Here is an 18368-nt window from a genome sequence, read left to right as displayed (position 1 = left end):
TTCACCTGCTGGGCTTGTTCAAAGCAAAATGTTTAAGCCGAGCATGGTGGCTCCTGCCTGTAATTCCAGCACTTTGGCAGGCCCAAGTTGGGTGGATCACTTGAGCCCAAGAGTTTGAGACAGCCTGGAAAACAAAATGAGACCCTGTCTCTACAAAAAATTAGTGGGGTGTGGTGGCATGTGCCTGTAGTCCCAGCTACTCGGGAAGCTGTGGTGGGAGGATCAACTGAGCCTGGGAGGCAGAGGTTGTAGTGAGCTGCGATCACGCCACTGCACTCCAGCCTGGGTGACAGAGCAAGACCCTGTCTGAAAATAAAATAAAATAGAAAACCAGAATGGCCTCCGTTACGGGAGCATTTACAGCACTGCCTTAAAATGAGGGAGCACCCTGCACCACTCAGACACCTTTGCAAAGCTGACTGCGTCAGGTCCTCACCATGATCCCTCGAAGAAAGCTGGAGAAACGCCGTCATCACTGCACCCTCAAACTTGAGGTCGAGTGAGGTGAATGGACTTACTTAGGATCACACGTAGTTGGCACTACTGTCAGACCAGAGTAACAGTGACTCTTCCTCAGACTCAGTTCTCAAAATGCTGTCACAACCCCCCCCCTTTTTTTTTTTGAGACACAGTCTCCCTCTGTCACCCAGGCTGGAGTGCAGTGGTGCGATCTAGGCTCACTGCAACCTCCGCCTCCCGGGTTCAAGTGATTCTCAGCCTCAGCCTCCTGAGGAGCCAGGATTACAGGCATGCGCCACCACACCTGGCTAATTTTTGTATTTTGAGACGAGACGGGTTTTTGCCATGATGGCCAGGCTAGTCTCGAATTCCTGGCCTCAAGTGATCTGCCTGCTTTGGCCTCCCAAAGTGCTGGAATTACAAGCATGAGCCATCGCGCCCAGCCCAACAACCTTTATCTCCCACGTTCTCACACCGACTTCTCGAGTTGTGTAATGAAGTCTTGATGATTCCCATCTTGTCGCTAGATGGATGACAGTCAGGGTGGTTTCGAAAGCCTATGCAGGGTCACCTGGTGGAGAAACAGCAGGTTGAACCTGGGCACAGGGTTTCTGATTCCCTGAGGAGAAAGGGAACATGAAAGAGATCATTTCCCTACTTGTCCTGTCAGACACCGGCCACCACCGTGGAGCTTGGGTGTGTTCAGAGGCCATTGTTCTACCTATATCTGGGGCCAGGAAGAGCAAAGGCTGACAGGTGAGCAAGGCCTCGCATGGCATGACCCCAGGGGACAGGCTGGCTCAGGGCTTCCAGACAATGGGCCATTTGTTGGCTCCAATGTGCACCCAGGGACTTGCCAGCACTCATCTCTAGTTGTTGAAAGGGCAGGCTGGGTGAGGCAGGTCGGGGAACTCTCTCTGTAGTTCTTCCTTTCAGTTTTTAGTCGTCTTGACTGTTCTGTTGCCAAAGCCCCCAGCCCTCCAGCATCACCTTCCCCACCCCATCCTCCTCACCTGCTAGGAGAACTCTTATGTAGCTGTCAAGTCCCAGCCCAAATGCCCCTTTCTCCAGTCTTCCCCAGCTCCCCTACACAGACTGAAGCCCCTTCTATTTCTTTTTTTCTTGAGATCAAGTCTCGCTCTGTTGCCCAGGCTGGAGTGCGGAGGTACGATCTCGGCTCACTGCAAACTCCACCTCCCGAGTTCAAGTGATTCTCCTGCCTCAGCCTCTTGAGTAGCTGGGATTACAGGTATCCACCACTATGCTTGGCTAATTTTTTTTTTTTTTGTATTTTTAGTAGAGATGGGATTTCACCATGTTGGCCAGGCTGGTCTCAAACTCCTGACCTCAAGTGATCCACCTGCCGCAGCCTCCCAAAGTGTTGGGATTACAGGCGTGAGCCACTGCACCTGGCCAATTTCTTTTTTTCTTTTTTTTTCTTTGAGACGGAGTCTTGCTCTGTCACCCAGGCTGGAGTGCAGTGGCGCGATCTCGGCTCACTGCAAGCTCCGCCTCCCAGGTTCATGCCATTCTCCTGCCTCAGCCTCCTGAGAAGCTGGGACTACAGGTGCCCCCCACCATGCCTGGCTGATTTTTTTTGTATTGTTAGTAGAGACGGGGTTTCACAATGTTAGCCAGGATGATCTTGATCTCCTGACTTCGTGATCCGCCTACCTCAGGCTCCCAAAGTGCTGGGATTACAGGTGTGAGCCACTGTGCTCGGCCAGTACCCGGCCAGTTTCTGTACTGCATCACAGATAGCCAATCTGAGACCTCTTCTAGAGGGCTATGGTGGCTGCTTTGCATGTCTGCTTCTCTCCACCAGGAGGGCAAGGCCCACATTGGTTCAACCTTACATAAATGTTGGCTGAATGAATTAATTCAATAAATTCTAAATAAGCACCAATGTGTGATGGGCGCTTGCCGTGGAGGATACAAGGATGAGCAAGATGTGTTCTCTGCCTCCAAAGAGCTTACATTAGATGGGAGAGGCAAGGTACATGAACAAGGAAAGTGGAAGAGAAACACAGATGCCACGTCCCAGCAAGTGAGCACTCAATATGGCCAGCATTCTAATCTGGTGCTGTCCGTAACTTGCTGTATGCCTCTAAGCAGGCCTCTTAGCCACTCTGGCCTTGGAACCCAGCAAGAGTAATTGCTATAGATTGACGATGGGGCTGCCATTGGATTCAGATCACAGGAAGGGGCAAGTGACAGGTGCCTCTTCTTCCAAAGTCACAGGAGGGAGTCCCCGTCTAAACCTCTTACCTGACCACAGTCTAGTTCATGGTGTCTGAAGCTGACACGATTGACACTGGAGGCTGGATAATTCTTTGCTGTAATGTCTATCCTGAGCATTGTAGGTTTTTTAGAAGTACTCACTAGAGGCTGGGCACAGTGGCTCACACCTGTAATCCCAGCAGTTTGAGAGGCCGAGGATCACTTGAGGCCAGGAGTTCAAGAACAGCCTGGCTAACATGGCAATATTCTGTCTCCACAAAAAAATACAAAAATTAGCCAGGCATGGTGGCACATGCCTGTAATTCCAGGTACTCAGGAGGCCAAGGCACAAGAATCACTTGAACCTGGGAGGTGGTGGTTGCAGTCAGCCAAGGTTGTGTGCTCCAGCCTGGGTGACAGTGAGACCCTGTCTCAAAAAAAAAAAAAAAAAAAAAAAAAAAGCATAGAGCAGAGAGACAGCCAGGCATGGTGGCTCAGGCCTGTAATCCCGGTGCTTCAGTGCTTTGGGAGGCCGAGGCAGGAGGATCTCTCTTTTTTTTTTTTTTTTTTTTTTTTTCTCAGATGGAGTCTTGCTCTGTCGCCCAGGCTAGAGTGCAGTGGCGTGATCTCGGCTCACTGCAAGCTCCGCTTCCTGGGTTCACACCATTCTCCTGGCTCTGCCTCCAGAGTAGCTGGGACTACAGGCACCCACGAGCACGCCTGGCTAATTTTTTTTGTATTTTTAGTAGAGATGGGGTTTCATCCTGTTAGCCAGGATGGTCTTGATCGGCAGGAGGATCTCTTGAGGCCAGAATTTTGAGACTACCTGGGCAACATAGCAAGAATCCCATCTCCCTATATTTTTTTTTTTGAGACGGAGTTTCGCTCTTTTTGCCCAGGCTGGAGTGCAATGGCGTGATCTCGGCTCACTGTGACCTCCGCCTCTCAGGTTCAAGTGATTCTCCTGTCTCAGCCTCCCAAATAGCTGGGATTACAGGTGCCTGCCACCACGCCAGGCTAATTTTTGTATTTTTAGTAGAGACGGGGTTTCACCATGTTGGCCAGGATGGTCTCGATCTCTTGACCTCGTGATCCGCCCAACTCGGCCTCCCAAAGTGTTGGGGTTACAGGCGTGAGCCACCGTGCCCGGCCTTTTTTTTTTTTTTTTTTTTTTTAATTAGCTGGATGTGGTGGTGCACGCCTGTAGTCCCAGCTACTCAGGGGGCTGAATTGAGAGGATTGCTTGAGACTGAGTTCAGGGCTACAGTGAGCTGTGATAGTGCCACTGCACTCCAGCCTGGGCAATAGAGGGAGGCCCTGTATCTCTGAGAGAGAAAAAAAAAAAAAGAGCACAGAGAGGAGGAAAGAAATTGCGTTCCAGTGGCAACTGTGGGACTGAAACAGACTGGAATCTCCCCCTCGGCACTCATCCATCCTGTTGGTTGAGAAGGGAAAAAGTCTATATATAACCTTATGGTCCCCAGTGTTTCTCCCAGATGAGTTCAGATGAAAATTCTGGGGCTCAGAGAGAAAAGACTTTGGAGATTGCATAGCAATTCCCCATCTCCCCTCATCCCCATGAGAAAAGAGATTTTCTTGTTGGAAGGACTATGTGCTGATTCACTGAGGAAACAGAGGAATCTTGCTGCAGCCGGAGAAGCAGATGGAGGTCAAATCTGAAGGCTGGTAGGACCGAGTACTTGGCACCAGCTTTTGCTACATGCAAATGCTACATCCTGGGCATTTCAGGCCAGGTTTAGGCAAGTGTGTGGCACAGTCTGAAGGCCAGGAGCTGCCTGAAGCACTTGCAGGCTGAAGCCACAGCTGCAGACCAGAAGAGAGGGCACACACAGTGCCTTCCAGATAGAAGCCTGGCAGGGAGGAGTCCACTGGTCCTGTCTCAGAGTCACTGAGTCACTGCCCATTCCCTACCAGAGAACCTGTATATGAGGCCATGTCTACATGTTACACCGCATCTGTACCCATGCAGAGATTCACCATACATGTAAGGCAGTCAGTTGAAAGGAACGAAGGGGTTCCCAGGCAGGAACCCAGGATGGAGCAGTAGGTGGCATCTCGTCGACACAGCACAAAGAGGTGAAGAGGGCAGCACAGTTGGTGGTGACTGGGCTGATTCCCATGAACCTGATTCGCAGTCCAGCTGTTAGCGTATGGGCGTGGACCCTCCTTCCTGGGGCCTTCCACCCCTCAGCTGGTATGCAATGAGCCAGGTGCAGTGGCTCACCTGTAATCCCAGCACTTTGAGAGGCCAAGGTGGGTGGATCATTTGAGGTCAGAAGTTCGAGATCAGGCTGACCAATATGGTGAAACCCTGTCTCTACTAAAATTACAAAAATTAGCTGGATGTGGTGGCATGCACCTGTAGTCCCAGCTACTGGGGAGGCTGAGGCAGGAGAATTGCTTGAACTTGGGAGGCAGAGGTTGCAGTGAGCCAAGATTCTGCCACTGCATTCCAGCCTGGGCAACAGAGCAAGATCCCATCTCAACAACAACAAAAAAATAGATCATGCAATGAAAAAGTGTATGACACATTGCCCAGGACACAAGAAACACTCAGTGGAGTGACCATTGTTATTCTGTGTTTTTCTGAAGTTTTCTGGGTAACTGAAGAAGGCTGTAAATTGGCTTCTATTCAGCATTCCCTCCCAATATTTGCTATCTGCTTCAGTAAGGCCTCACAGATTTGCAGTGTCTCTGGCATACATCATGTACTCCTTCCTTTTTTTTTTTTTTTTTTTTTGAGATGGGGTCTCCCTGTCACCCAGGCTGGAGTGCAGTGGTGTGATCTCGGCTCACTGCAACCTCTGCCTCCCAGGTTCAAGTGATTCTCCTGCCTCAGCCTCCCGAGTAGCTGGGACTACAGGCGCCCGCCACCATGCCCAGCCAACTTTTTTTTTTTTAAGACGGAGTTTCACTCTTGTTGCCCAGGCTGGAGTGCAATGGCATGATCTCAGCTCACTGCAACCTCTGCCTCCCCGGTCCAAGTGATTCTCCTGCCTCAGCCTCCTGAGTAGCTCAGATTACAGGCGCCCGCCACCATGCCTGGCTAGTTTTTTTTTTTTTTTTTTTTTTTTGAGACAGAGTCTCGCTCTGTCACCCAGGCTGGAGTGCAGTGGTGTGATCTCGGCTCACTGCAACCTCTGCCTCCCAAGTTCAAGCGATTCTCCTGCCTCAGCTTCCCGAGTAGCTGAGGCTACAGGCACGCATCACCACGCCCAGCTAATTTTTATATTTTTGGTAGAGACAGGGTTTCACCATGTTGGCTAGGATGGTCTTGATCTCTTGACCTCTTGATCCGCCCGCCCTGGCCTCCCAAAGTGTTGGAATTACAGGTGCGAGCCACTGCACCCAGCCCTTTTATATTTTTAGTAGAGACAGCGTTTTACCATGTTGGCTAGGTTGGTCTCGAACTCCTGACCTCAGGTGATCCACCCACCTTGGCCTCCCAAAGTGCTAAGATTACAGGTGTAAGCCACCGCGCCCCACCCTAACTTTTGTATTTGTAGTAGAGACGGGGTTTCACCATGTTCACCAGGCTGGTCTCGAACTCCTGACTTCAGATGATCTTGGCCTTCCAAAGTGCTGGGATTACAGTCGTGAGCCACCGCATCTGGCCTGTATAATCTGGTGACAGGCTTCTGATCGGCATGCACATGTCCTCCACGTCTGACCAAACCACAGATTCCCTGTGGGCTGAGCTTTGTACCTATAAAAAGGTGGATGGGTCTGAGAGACAGGATGAATGGATAGGAGGACTGGAGGATGATGGAGGAGGAAGGCATCGAGTTTGACTACCAGATTCTGGCTTGGACAAGTGGGTGGAAGGAGGTGCCCACCAGAGAGGAGGAATCAGGAAAGTAGGCAGCAAGGAGACTAGGGCTCATGGGCAGGAGAGTTTCAGGTCCCGCTCTGATGGGGGAGTGACCCAGCATCCTAACTCACCAGCTGCCCCTTCTTCCACCAAATCATTCTCTGGGCCTTCTTCTGCTGGGCAATTGCAGGGGCAATTGTTGGCCTCACACACGGGACACTGAGGATCATTAAGTGATTGTTCAGTTCGTATGTGATCTGAACAGGCCAGCGTTTGCTGTGTCCAGCACCATCACTCAATGGCTTGAGAGCACAATGGAGACTCCCATCCAGGAATGTGAGAGCAGCTGTTCAACTGTTTGAGAGCAGACATTTGCTTATTGTCTTTTTGTAAGACCTTTCATATACGTGGCCTTTTTTTTTTTTTGAGATAAGGTCTTGCTCTGTCACCCAGGCTGGAGTGCAGTGGTACAATCACAGCTCATTGCAGACCTCCTGGGTTCAAGTGATCTTCCCACCTCAGCCTCTCAAGTAGCTGGGATGACAGGTGCGAGCCACCATGTCCAGCTAACTTTTGTTTTTTCTTAGACGGAGTCTTGCTCTGTCGCCCAGGCTGGAGTGCAGTAGCACTCTCTTGGCTCACTGCAACCTCCATCTCCCAGGTTCAAATGGTTCTCCTGCCTCAGCCTCCTGAGTAGCTGGGATTATAGGTGCACACCACCACGCCCGGCTAATTTTTGTATTTTTCATAGAGATGGGGTTTCATCATGTTGGCCAGGCTAGTATCAAATTCCTGACCTCACATGATCCGCCCACCTCGGCGTCACAAAGTGTTAGGATTACAGGCGTGAGTCACTGCACCCGGCCCCAAGCTAATTTTTTATTTTATTTATTTATTTTTTTTGTAGCGATGGGGTCTTCCTATGTTGCTCAGGCTGATCTCAAACTCTTGGGCTCAAGCGATCCTCCCATCTCAGTCTCCCAAAGTGTTGGGATTACAGGTGTGGGCCAACCGTGCCCAGCTACATGTGTCTTCTGATTCTCCAACCACCCGGGGAGATAGCTTCCCATTTCACAGATGAGGGGATTGGCATATCTGAGAAAAGGGAAGGTGAAAAAGGAAAACAGTTTTTATCAAAGGCCTGCTCCATTTCCAGGAATTATCCAGGGCTCTTTCACATATATTAACAAACCTATTCTCTCAAAATCATTACATGCAGCATCCATAGCTGCATTTTAAGTTCTAAATAAGTTCAAGTTCTGTGAAGTAACTAAGGAGTCCAGCTAGGAAGGTGGAGATTCAGATGTAAAATCCAGTGCCCAGGCCAGGCGCAGTGGCTCACGCCTGTAATCCCAGCACCTTGGGAGGCTGAGGAGGATGGATCATGAGGTCAGTAGATCGAGACCATCCTGGCCAACATGGTGAAACCCCGTCTCTACTAAAAATACAAAATTTTTTTTTTTTTTTTGAGATGGAGTCTCGCTCTGTTGCCCAGGCTGGAGTGCAGTGGCGCGATCTGGGCTCACTGCAAGCTCTGCCTCCTGGGTTCCTGCCATTCTCCTGCCTCAGCCTCTCCGAGTAGCTGGGACTACAGGTGCCCACCACCACGCCCGGCTAATTTTTTTGTATTTTTAGTAGAGACAGGGTTTCACCGTGGACTCAGTCTGCTGACCTCATGATCCGCCTGCCTCGGCCTCCCAAAGTGCTGGGATTACAAGCGTGAGCCACCGTACCCGGCCTAAAAATACAAAAATTAACCAGGCATGGTGATGTGCGCCTGTAGTCCCAGTTACTCAGCAGGCTGAGGCAGGAGAATCGCTTGAACCTTGAACCAGAGGCGAAGGCTGCAGTGAGCCAAGATCGCGCCACTGCACTCCAGCCTGGGTGACAGAGGAAGACTCCTTCTCTAAAAAAAAAAAAAAATCCAGTTCCCAGCCCTGGAATCCAAAGTTCATTCACTTACTGTACATTCAGTCAACAACCATTTCTCCAACATCTACTATTATCATGCACACTTGGGAAGAAAAAGATGAACAAAATAGAGAAACTTTGGCTGGGCACAGTGGCTCACACCTGTAATCCCAGCACTTTGGAAGGCTGAGGCAGGTGGATCACTTGAGGTCAGGTGTTCGAGACCAGCCTGGCCAACATGGTGAAACCCTGTCTCTACTAAAAATACAAAAATGAGCTGGTTGTGGTGGCATGCACCTGTAATCCCAGCTACTCGCAGGCTGAGACAGAAGAATCACTTGAACCTGGGAGCCAGAGGTTGCAGTAAGCCGAGACTGCGCCATTGCACTCCAGCCTGGGACACAGCAAGACTCCATCTCAAAAAAAAAAAAAAAAAAAAGGCTGGGCGTGGTGGCTCACGCCTGTCATCCCAGCACTTTGGGAGGCCAAGGCAGGTGGATCACCTGAGTTCAGGAGTTTGAGATCAGCCTGACAAACATGGCGAAACCCTGTGTCTACTAAAAATAGGAAAATCAGAGTCGGGTGCAGTGGCAGGCCTCTGTAATCCCAGCTACTAGCGGGCTGAGACAGGAGAATCACTTGAACCTGGGAGGTGGAGATTGCAGTGAGCTGAGATCGCACCACTGCATTCCAGCCTGGGTGACAGAGCCAGACTCTGACTCAAAAAAAAAAAAAAAAAAAAAGAGAAGCTTCTGCCATGGTAGAGTGTAAACATGTTGAGCACCATGCTGGAGAAGTACAAAGTGCTGTGGGTGGATGTAACAGGGCCACCAACTCTGCTTCTCTGGAGAAGTGACAGTTGAGCTAAGAGCTGATGGCTGACCACCAGGAGTCAGTGAGACAGAACGGGCATGAAGGGAGGCATGTTCCAGGCAGATAGAACAGAGGGAACAGCATGTGCAAAGCATCTGAGCTGGTACAGAGTTTGTGATGTTCCAGGGACTGTGTGATGGCCAGGGTGGCTGTACAAACAGCCCACTAGACCAGATTGTGCAGGACCATGTGGGCTGCATCTAAGATTTTTGAAGTTCAAGTCACCAAAAAGTTCTAGTTAAGTGGTGGGCAAAATCACAGTGGTTTTATAAAAAGACTGACTGACAAGTGGAGTGAAAGCAGAGACAAATTAGGTTTTCCTGGGGATCTAAGAGAAAAACAAGGGCAGGCTGGACTGAGTGGCAGCTCAGGGCCTGGGAAGAAAAGAATGAATAGGCCGGGCGCGGTGGCTCACGCTTGTAATCCCAGCACTTTGGGAGGCCGAGGCGGGCGGATCACGAGGTCAGGAGATCGAGACCACGGTGAAACCCCGTCTCTACTAAAAATACAAAAAAATTAGCCGGGTGTGGTGGCGGGCGCCTGTAGTCCCAGCTACTCAGAGAGGCTGAGGCAGGAGAATGGCAGGAACCCGGGAGGCGGAGCTTGCAGTGAGCCGAGATCGCGCCACTGCACTCCAGCCTGGGTGACAGAGCAAGACTCCGTCCCAAAAAAAAAAAAAAAAAGAAAGAAAAGAATGGATGCAAAGCCATTGAGGAGGCAAATCAACAGGGCTTGTGATGAACTCCACGTGGTGAGATGGCACAGCAAGAAGTGGCAGTTACTGTTGGATTCTCCCCTCTGACCCACAGCCCCCGAACTGCCCTGAGTAGCTTAAGGCAGGATGCTGAGGTGAAGCACCATGCTGAGTCTTATCTCAGCAAACCTAAGTTAGGCCGGGCATGGTGGCTCACACCTGTAATCCCAGCACTTTGGGAGGCTGAGGTGGGTGGATCGCCTGAGGTAAGGAGTTCAAGACCAGCCTGGCCAACATGGTGAAACCCCATCTCTACTTAAAATACAAAAAATTAGCCTGGTATGGTGGCAGGTGCCTGTAATCCCAGCTACTCGGGAGGCCGAGGCAGGAGAATCACTTGAACCCAGGAGGCAGAGGTTGTAGTGAGCTGAGATCACACCATTGCACTCCAGCCTGGGCAACAAGAGTGAAAACTCTGTCTCAAAAAACAAAAACAAAAACAAACCTAAATTAGAGTCTACAAAATTTTTCCTTTGATTTTTTTCAGAATGCCATCATATCTGCGCCCCAGAGCTGAGCTCACCCACTTAGCAAGATTCATTCTGACAGCATGAGCCTGCAGTTACTCATAAGTTATCCTGCCTGCTTACTATCCTCACTGGAACCATCCTTGCTCCTGCCCAGTGGCCTATGAAAGAAATCTCTCAATAAACTCCCAGCCAGACTCTCTAAGCCAGTGAATTCTGAAGCCCTTTCACCATCTGTGACCACTTCATTGACTGCCATGACCCCGGCCACCTGGCACAACTGCCTAGCCCAGGATGGGACTGCTTCTGTGGGGAACTGGGTGGGGAAAGAGATGATGCACGTGGAGCTTTTTATTTGCTTCTGATATGTACAGGTATACACAGTTGGTGAGTCTATGGTACATTATTTCACAAAATTATCTTACATCTGTGCACACTCCTGGGCAAGAAGTGGCAGATTCTGCCCCTAATATCCCATAGATGGTGAAGGAAAAGGATGCTACCAGGAGCCACCCCCTTCTGAGGACATTCATGGGGGCTGCCTGCCCTCTTCCCAGACACTGGAGCCCTCCCACGGACAATCTGTGCCTCCCACCTGCTCTGAGCACTTCCTGACAGGAGTGGTGGCAGCAGCAGCAGCTGCTTCCAAAGTCTTTCTTCTAGAGTAGAAGACTTGTTGCGGGGGCCAAAAAAAAAAAAAAAAAAATGGCCCCCACTCACTGATAGCAGCAAACAGACACCTGACTCCTAGAGCCTGCCTGGAATCCTCTGCCCCGGGTTTGAGGGCAGCGGCTCACCCACCTTCCCCCAGCACAGGCACAGCCTTCTAACCCTGGTGCAGCCTGGCCTCACGGGGCACTGGCATGCATCTTCTCCAGGCAACTTGTCCAGAACGTGACCAGTCGGTTGTCACGGTTGATGCAGAAGTCCGTGAAGTCCTTCAGCAGCCGATCAGCAAACTTTTCATCCCCTGTGGCGCTGGAGCGCCATGTTTTGGTGAGCATGGTGTTGTAAGCCCAGTTGTAGCCGACCCGCTCCTCGCAGAACATGTTCTGGTTGGTGGAGCTGGTGGAGTTCCGCCGCCGCCGCTGCTGCCCTGAGAACTTGCGCTTGGAGTAGGGCAGCTGCAGAAACACTGTTCCTGAAGAGAAACGGGAGCGCCTGTGTGGCAGCTACCAATAGGGCTCCTGGAGCCTGCTGAGGTGGTTCTGCAGCCACAGGCTTGGTGCAAGGAAAGGGATGTGGACCCACCTGCCCAACTCTGCCCGTAGCTCCTCACCTGTAACGTGGATATACTGAGGCTTGTTCTCAGCAGGGAAGTTAAAAGCAGAGGCAGAATATTTATCTTGTACAAACCCAAACCTGGGGAAGGACAGGAAGACATGCTAATCAGCGCCTCCTTAGTTAAAGGGGCAAGGGAAGAGAATGTAGCTGGTAGGACTCTCGGACAGCCTGAGACAAAGAGATCTGGAAAGATCTCTTTCCAGATTGCACATGCAGGCTGCTTATTTTTGTCCTCACCCTCACCACTTTCTGACCTCTACCTCTTCCAACACCATGGCTCACCAGACCTCCTCACACCCAGCTGCCCGTCATCTCCGAGGTTCACCATGTCACCACCACCATAGTGAATGAAAGCCTTCCCACCGGCTGCACTCTGCATCCAGCCTTCATCTCTGCTCAGACAGCCCGTCCCTCCTACCATGTTTCCTAACCATCCCAGCAGACCTTCCCACTGAGCATTCTCCCCCATCCCATCCTGGGCCTCTCACTGGAATCTACCTCATGTCCTGACAGGCCACACATACCTACCCGTATACTTGAGGCTATCCATTCCTCCAGGGAAGGTCCTTATCTTTTTTTTTGGTGAGAGGGAGTCTCGCACTGTTGCCCAGACTGGAGTGCAATGGCATGATCTCAGCTCACTGCAACCTCCACCTCCTGGGTTCAAGTGATTCTCCTGCCTCAGTCTCCTAAGTAGCTGGGATTACAGGCATGTGCCACCACGCCTGGCTAATTTTTGTATTAGCTAGGATTGTTCTGGGATTAGCCAGGAGAATCACTTGAACCCGGGAGGCGGAAGCCGCAGTGAGCTAAGATCATGCCATTGCACTTCAGCCTGGGCGACAGGGCGAGACTCCATCTCAAAAAGAAAAAAAAAAGAGGAATGCCAAGCTGGGGCTCTCTGCTTCACTGTGCTCTGGAAATGGGCAGGAGGAGCCATTTTTCATCTATGGCTTGTTCTATTCCTGGTTTTTCTATTTCCATAAGGCACATTTATTACAGTTCTACCTGCTAAGAGCTGTAAAGGACGTGGTAACAGATGTGGCTCCTGCCCTCTAAGTCTGACGGGTTTATATAATGGAGACAATGATGTAGGCAGAACCAAAGAAGGGAAAATGCCTGTCTTCTTCCCCGGACTGAGTTCCTTGGGGAGGTGCTGTGTTGTATCCTCTACATAATCTGCATTCCATAATTTTTTACCAAAGAATACATGAAGTCAAATATGCAAACTAAATGGGTAGGCTACTATGCACTGTAAGCTCCCTGTCTGCAGGCTGATTATATGATGAGGAGTGGCTCTGGATTTTGCCTTTGCAAAATCCTGTCTACTCTTGCTCTGTCATCCAGGCTGGAGTGCAGTGATACAATCTTGGCTCACCGCAACCTCCACCTCCTGGGTTCAAGCAATTCTCGTGCTTCCAGCCTCCCAAGTAGCTAGGATTACAGGCACACGCCACCACAACCAGCTAATTTTTGTATTTTTAGTAGAGATGGGGTTTCACCATTTTGGCCAGGCTGGTCTTGAACTGCTGACCTCAGGTGATCCGCCTGCCTCAGCCTCCCAAAGTGCTGGGATTACAGGCGTGAGCCACCACACCCAGCCTGCTTTCTCTCTACTTTCTAATTAAGGCTATTGATTTCCTCAGCATGGATCAGCCTGACCAGAGTAATTTTTTTACCTCATTTCTTCCTTAGGTCACCAGGAAAGAACTCTATTTTTTATTATAAAAAGGCAATTTAACCACATGGTTCCTGGCCACCTGACTGTCCACTCAGGAAGAATGCAAGACAGAAAGGCAGTAAGGGCGGGGGAAGGGATATAATCATCTCCACCTGCCCCAAGGAAGATGAAGGAGGAGCTGCAGGTCACAGCCTAGGGGCTGAGGAAGATGAAGGAAGAGCTGTAGGTCACAGCCTAGGGGTTGAGGAAGATGAAGGAGGAGCTGTAGGTCACAGCCTAGGGGCTGAGGAAGATGAAGGAGGAGCTGTAGGTCACAGCCTAGGGGCTGAGGAAGATGGACACTTTTTTAGCTCTTTCTGAGATGGACCTTATGGGTGGGCTGATGTGTCGTTTAGAGCCACAGTTGCACTTAAAGCTCCACCCTATGCAAAAGCTACATATGAAACTACTCTAAGGAGGCACCTTGCTAGGCATTATAGAAGGAAACACAAATAGGAAAAAGCATACCCCTGCCCTCCAAGGGCCCCCAAATCACTGGAATACATTCAGAGTGTTTTGAAAGAAAGGGAAAGAGGAATTCAGAGAGGAAACATTTGGGAATCCCTGGAGGAAGATTCTGACAGGTGTAGAAGCGGGGAGAGGTATAAGTGTGGAAGGTGGGAGAGGTTAGGTGTGGAAGGTGGGGGGGGGGGGTGTTTAGGTGTGGAAGGTGGGGGGGTTTAGGTGTGGAAAGTGGAGGGGTTTAGGTGTGGAAGGTGGGGGGTTTAGGTGTGGAGATGGGGGTTTAGGTGTGGAAGGTGAGGGGGTTTAGGTGTGGAAGGTGGGGGTTTAGGTGTGGAAGGTGGGGGGAGGGTAGGTGTGGAAGGTGGAGGGGTTTAAGTGAGGGGGTTTAGATGAGGAAGGTGGGAAGGTTTAGGTGTGGAAGGTGGGGGTTTTAGGTGTGGAAGGTGGGGGGTTTAGGTGTGGAAGGTGGGGGGTTTAGGTGTGGAAGTTGGGGTTTTAGGTGTGGAAGGTGGGGGGAGGGTAGGTGTGGAAGGTGGAGGGGTTTAGGTGTGGAAGGTGGGGGGTTTAGGTGTGGAAGGTGGGGAAGGGTAGGTGTGGAAGGTCGGGGGTTTAGGTGTGGAAGGTGGGGGGAGGGTGGTGGCTCACACCATGGAGAAACCCCATCTCTACTAAATATACAAAAAATTAGCCGGGTGTAGTGGTGCATGCCTGTAATCCTAGCTACGCGGGAGGCTGAGGTAGGAGAATCGCTTGAACCTGGGAGGCGGAGGTTGCGGTGAGCCGAGATCGTGCCATTGCACTCCAGCCTGGACAACAAGAGCGAAACTCCATCTCAAAAAAAAAAAAAAAAAAGGAGGGGGTTTAGGTGTGGAAGGTGGGGGGAGGTTAGGTGTGGAAGGTGGAGGTAGAGAAGGTGGGGGTTTAGGTGTGGAAGGTGGAGGTACAGAAGGTGGGGGTTTAGGTGTAGAAGGTGGGGGATTTAGGTGTGGAAGGTGGGGGGGTTTAGGTGTGGAAGGCGGAGGTATAGAAGGTGGGGGTTTAGGTATAGAAGGTGGAGGTACAGAAGGTGGGGGTTTAGGTGTGGAAGGTGAAGGGGTTTGGGGGGGTTAGGTGTGGAAGACAGAGGTACAGAAGGTGGGGGCTTAGGTGTGGAAGGTGGAGAGGTTTACGTGTGGAAAGTGGAGGGGTTTAGGTGTGGAAGGTGGGGGGGTTTAGGTGTGGAAGGCGGAGGTATAGAAGGTGGGGGTTTAGGTGTGGAAGGTGGGAGGTTAGGTGTGGAAGGTGGAGGTACAGAGGTGGGGGTTTAGGTATAGAAGGTAGGGGGTTTAGGTGTGGAAGGTGGAGGGGTTTAGGTGTGGAAGGCGGAGGTATAGAAGGTGGGGGTTTAGGTGTGGAAGGTAGAGGTACAGGAGGTGGGGGTTTAGGTGTGGAGGGTGGAGGGGTTTAGGTGTGGAAGGTGGGGGGGTTTAGGTGTGGAAGGTAGGGGGGTTTAGGCGTGGAAAGTGGGGGGTTTAAGCGTGGAAGGTGGGGGAGTTAGTTGTGGAAGGTGGGGGGTTTAGGTGTGGAAGGTGGGGGGGGTTAGGTGTGGAAGGTAGGGGGATTTAGGTGTGGAAGGTGGAGAGGGGGTTAGGTGTGGAAGGTGGGGGGTTTAGGTGTGGAAGGTGGGGGGGTTTAGGTGTGGAAGGTGGAGGTATAGAAGGTGGGGTTTAGGTATGGAAGGTAGCGGGGTTTAGGTGTGGAAGGTGGGGGGGTTTAGGTGTGGAGATGGGGGGTTTAGGTGTGGAAGGTGGGGGTTTAGGTGTGGAAGGTGGGGGCATTTAGGTGTGGAAGGTAGGGGAGTTTAGGTGTGGAAGGTGGAGGGGTTTAGGTGTGGAAGGTGGAGGTACAGAAGGTGAGGGTTTAGGTGTGGAAGGTGGGGGGTTTAGGCGTGGAAGGTGGGGGGTTTAGGTGTGGAAGGTGGGGGTTTAGGTGTGGAAGGTGGGGGGGTTTAGGTGTGGAGATGGGTTTAGGTGTGGAAGGTGGGGGGGTTTAGGGGTGGAAGGTGGGGGTTTAGGTGTGGAAGGTAGGGGGGTTTAGGTGTGGAAGGTGGGGGCATTTAGGTGTGGAAGGTAGGGGAGTTTAGGTGTGGAAGGTGGAGGGGTTTAGGTGTGGAAGGTGGAGGTACAGAAGGTGAGGGTTTAGGTGTGGAAGGTGGGGGGTTTAGGTGTGGAAGGTGGGGGGTTTAGGCATGGAAGGTGGGGGGTTTAGGTGTGGAAGGTGGGGGGTTTAGGTGTAGAAGGTAGGGGGTTTAGGTGTGGAAGGTGGAGGTACAGAAGGTCGGGGTTTAGGTGTGGAAGGTAGTGGGGTTTAGGTGTGGAAAGTGGGGGAGTTTAGGTGTGGAAGGTAGGGGGGTTTAGGTGTGGAAGGTGGGGGTTTACGTGTGGAAGGTGGAGGGGGGTTATGTGTGGAAGGTGGGGGGTTTACGTGTGGAAGGTTGGGGGAGTTAGGTGTGGAAGGTAGGGGGGTTTAGGTGTGGAAGGTGGAGGGGGGTTAGGTGTGGAAGGTAGAGGTATAGAAGGTGGGGGTTTAGGTGTGGAAGGTGTGGGGTTTAGGTGTGGAAGGTGGAGGGGGGTTATGTGTGGAAGGTGGAGGGGGTTTATGTGTGGAAGGTTGGGGGAGTTAGGTGTGGATGGTAGGGGGGTTTAGGTGTGGAAGGTAGAGGTATAGAAGGTGGGGGTTTAGGTGTGGAAGGTGGGGGGTTTAGGTAAGGAGCACACTGCAGCACACTGGTACAATGATGCAGAGGACTGGTCAGAAAACAGGTGAGGGTATCTGTGGCAGAAAAATCTGGCTGAGGAGGAAAGTACAATAGTTCCTGGGAAGATATGACGAGGATCTGGACTGAGGGGGATCAGGAGGAGGATTCGGTGAAGGAAAAAAGCACATTTAACAAATAAAGGCAACGTTCTGAGTGATATCCCGCAAGCAGGGCAAGCAGGGTAAGAGCTACTTAGAAACTCGTGAGTTAGCAGGGTCCCCCCTGGTGATTGCTGTCTACTGAGAGCTCACTAGGTGCATCACCAGGCTCTCCAGAACATCAGAGAACCCTCCCAGCTTCCCCATGAGGGGTAAGAAAATGGAGGCTCACCAGTTCCAGAATTGCTCATGGTTCCCCCTGGCAGGTGATATCCCGCCAGCAGGGCAAGCAGGGTAAGAGCTACTTAGAAACTCGTGAGTTAGCAGGGTCCCCTCTGGTGATTCCTGTCTACTGAGGGCTCACTAGAACATCAGAGAACCCTCCCAGCTTCCCCGTGAGGGGTAAGAAAATGGAGGCTCACCAGTTCCAGAATTGCTCATGGTTCCTCAGCCAGATGCTGGTGGAGGTGGGAGTGGATAAAGCCTGTCTGTTTCCCATATCAAGGCCCTTTCCCACTGACTGCTGCACTCTCTACCTTCTGCCCTGAATCCGCATCACCCACCATTAGCGGAAGGAGGAAATCAGCCACCCTTGCCTTCATTCCACAGTCTTTGCTAAGCACCTGAGCTAGGTCTGTGAAGGGGTAGACCTTAGACGAAGGTCTAAGGTAAGCTGGGGCCATGGTGGGTGTGAGAGGCTAAATAGTGTGTGGTTGTGAGTATGAGTATATATAGGGGGGTAAGGAGTGTAACAGCTGAAGACGTTTGAATAAGGAGATGACAGGATACTGGAAAAGGTGTAATGAGAGGATTACTGAAGCAAGAACAAGGGGCTTTGTTTTTACCATGACTAACATGAAGTGGCCATCAGATACCAGGCTGGTGATGTCTGGAGACAACACAGTCGGCTAGACTGGTCTAGGGGGAGACAGTAAAGTCTAGGACAGGCTTTCCCTGGCACACATATTAGATGCCAAGAAATATCTATTGACTCATCTATTGCTTTTTAACCATTCATTGTCTTTTCAACCTGTGTTGGGCTCTTGACACATTTTTTGATTTTTCATTTTATATTATTTCCTGAATAGCTTGGCCTAGGGTCTTGTTGGAGGCTAAGGAGAGAGTTCTATGTTCTCCACTCAACTGGAAGAAGAAAATAATGAGGTCTGAAAAACAACAGCTACAGGAAGCAGGGAGGCAGCGCTTATCTCAAAAACCAATGTAAAGAATCCTGTTGGAGATAAGCAGTGAATTTGCCATTGGTGGAATAGATCCCTTTCTCTAGGAATAAAAAAATGGGTTTCACTTTGGTAACGGCTATTCAAGATAAACACTGATTTCCTTCCCACTCTTCATACTTGCTAAGGGACAAACCTGTATGCAATGGCTTCCTGGAAGAGGTGCATTCGATCCCAGTACGTTTCCGGTTCAAAGCCTGAAAGGAAAATAAGAATAAATATTGGGTTGTGATCACAAGGTTCGTAATTC

General features: G+C 51.0%; 2 protein-coding genes across 18 annotated transcripts in view; one reads left to right on the top strand and one right to left on the bottom strand.

Moving 5' to 3' along the window:
• C7BH22orf24 (chromosome 7b C22orf24 homolog) overlaps positions 1–10774 on the top strand; it is a 33465-nt gene extending 22691 nt beyond the window's left edge. Inside the window, 1 exon segment of the mRNA XM_030816167.1 lies at positions 10537–10774. The gene's annotated coding sequence lies outside the window, so the exon portion shown is untranslated.
• A 78-nt stretch (positions 10775–10852) lies between these two features.
• DEPDC5 (DEP domain containing 5, GATOR1 subcomplex subunit) overlaps positions 10853–18368 on the bottom strand; it is a 164516-nt gene continuing 157000 nt past the window's right edge. For 10 of the 17 annotated variants that reach the window (XR_004031020.1, XR_001116060.2, XM_030816156.1 and 7 more), the window contains 3 exons: positions 18255–18315; positions 11796–11878; positions 11180–11657 (listed from right to left, as the gene is read on the bottom strand). Coding sequence is in view for 14 of the 17 variants with exons in the window: in XM_030816156.1 (XP_030672016.1) it covers positions 11365–11657; positions 11796–11878; positions 18255–18315 (437 nt within the window). In the remaining 3 variants the exon portion in view is untranslated. Of the gene's footprint in view, positions 11658–11795; positions 11879–18254; positions 18316–18368 lie in introns of those variants that run through there. The other 7 variants (XM_030816165.1, XM_030816166.1, XM_030816161.1 and 4 more) reach the window with 3 other exon arrangements.

The sequence above is a fragment of the Nomascus leucogenys genome, chromosome 7b, assembly GCF_006542625.1.
Source record: "Nomascus leucogenys isolate Asia chromosome 7b, Asia_NLE_v1, whole genome shotgun sequence".
NCBI lineage: Eukaryota > Metazoa > Chordata > Mammalia > Primates > Hylobatidae > Nomascus > Nomascus leucogenys.
This window is presented reverse-complemented; position numbering and strand designations above follow the sequence as displayed.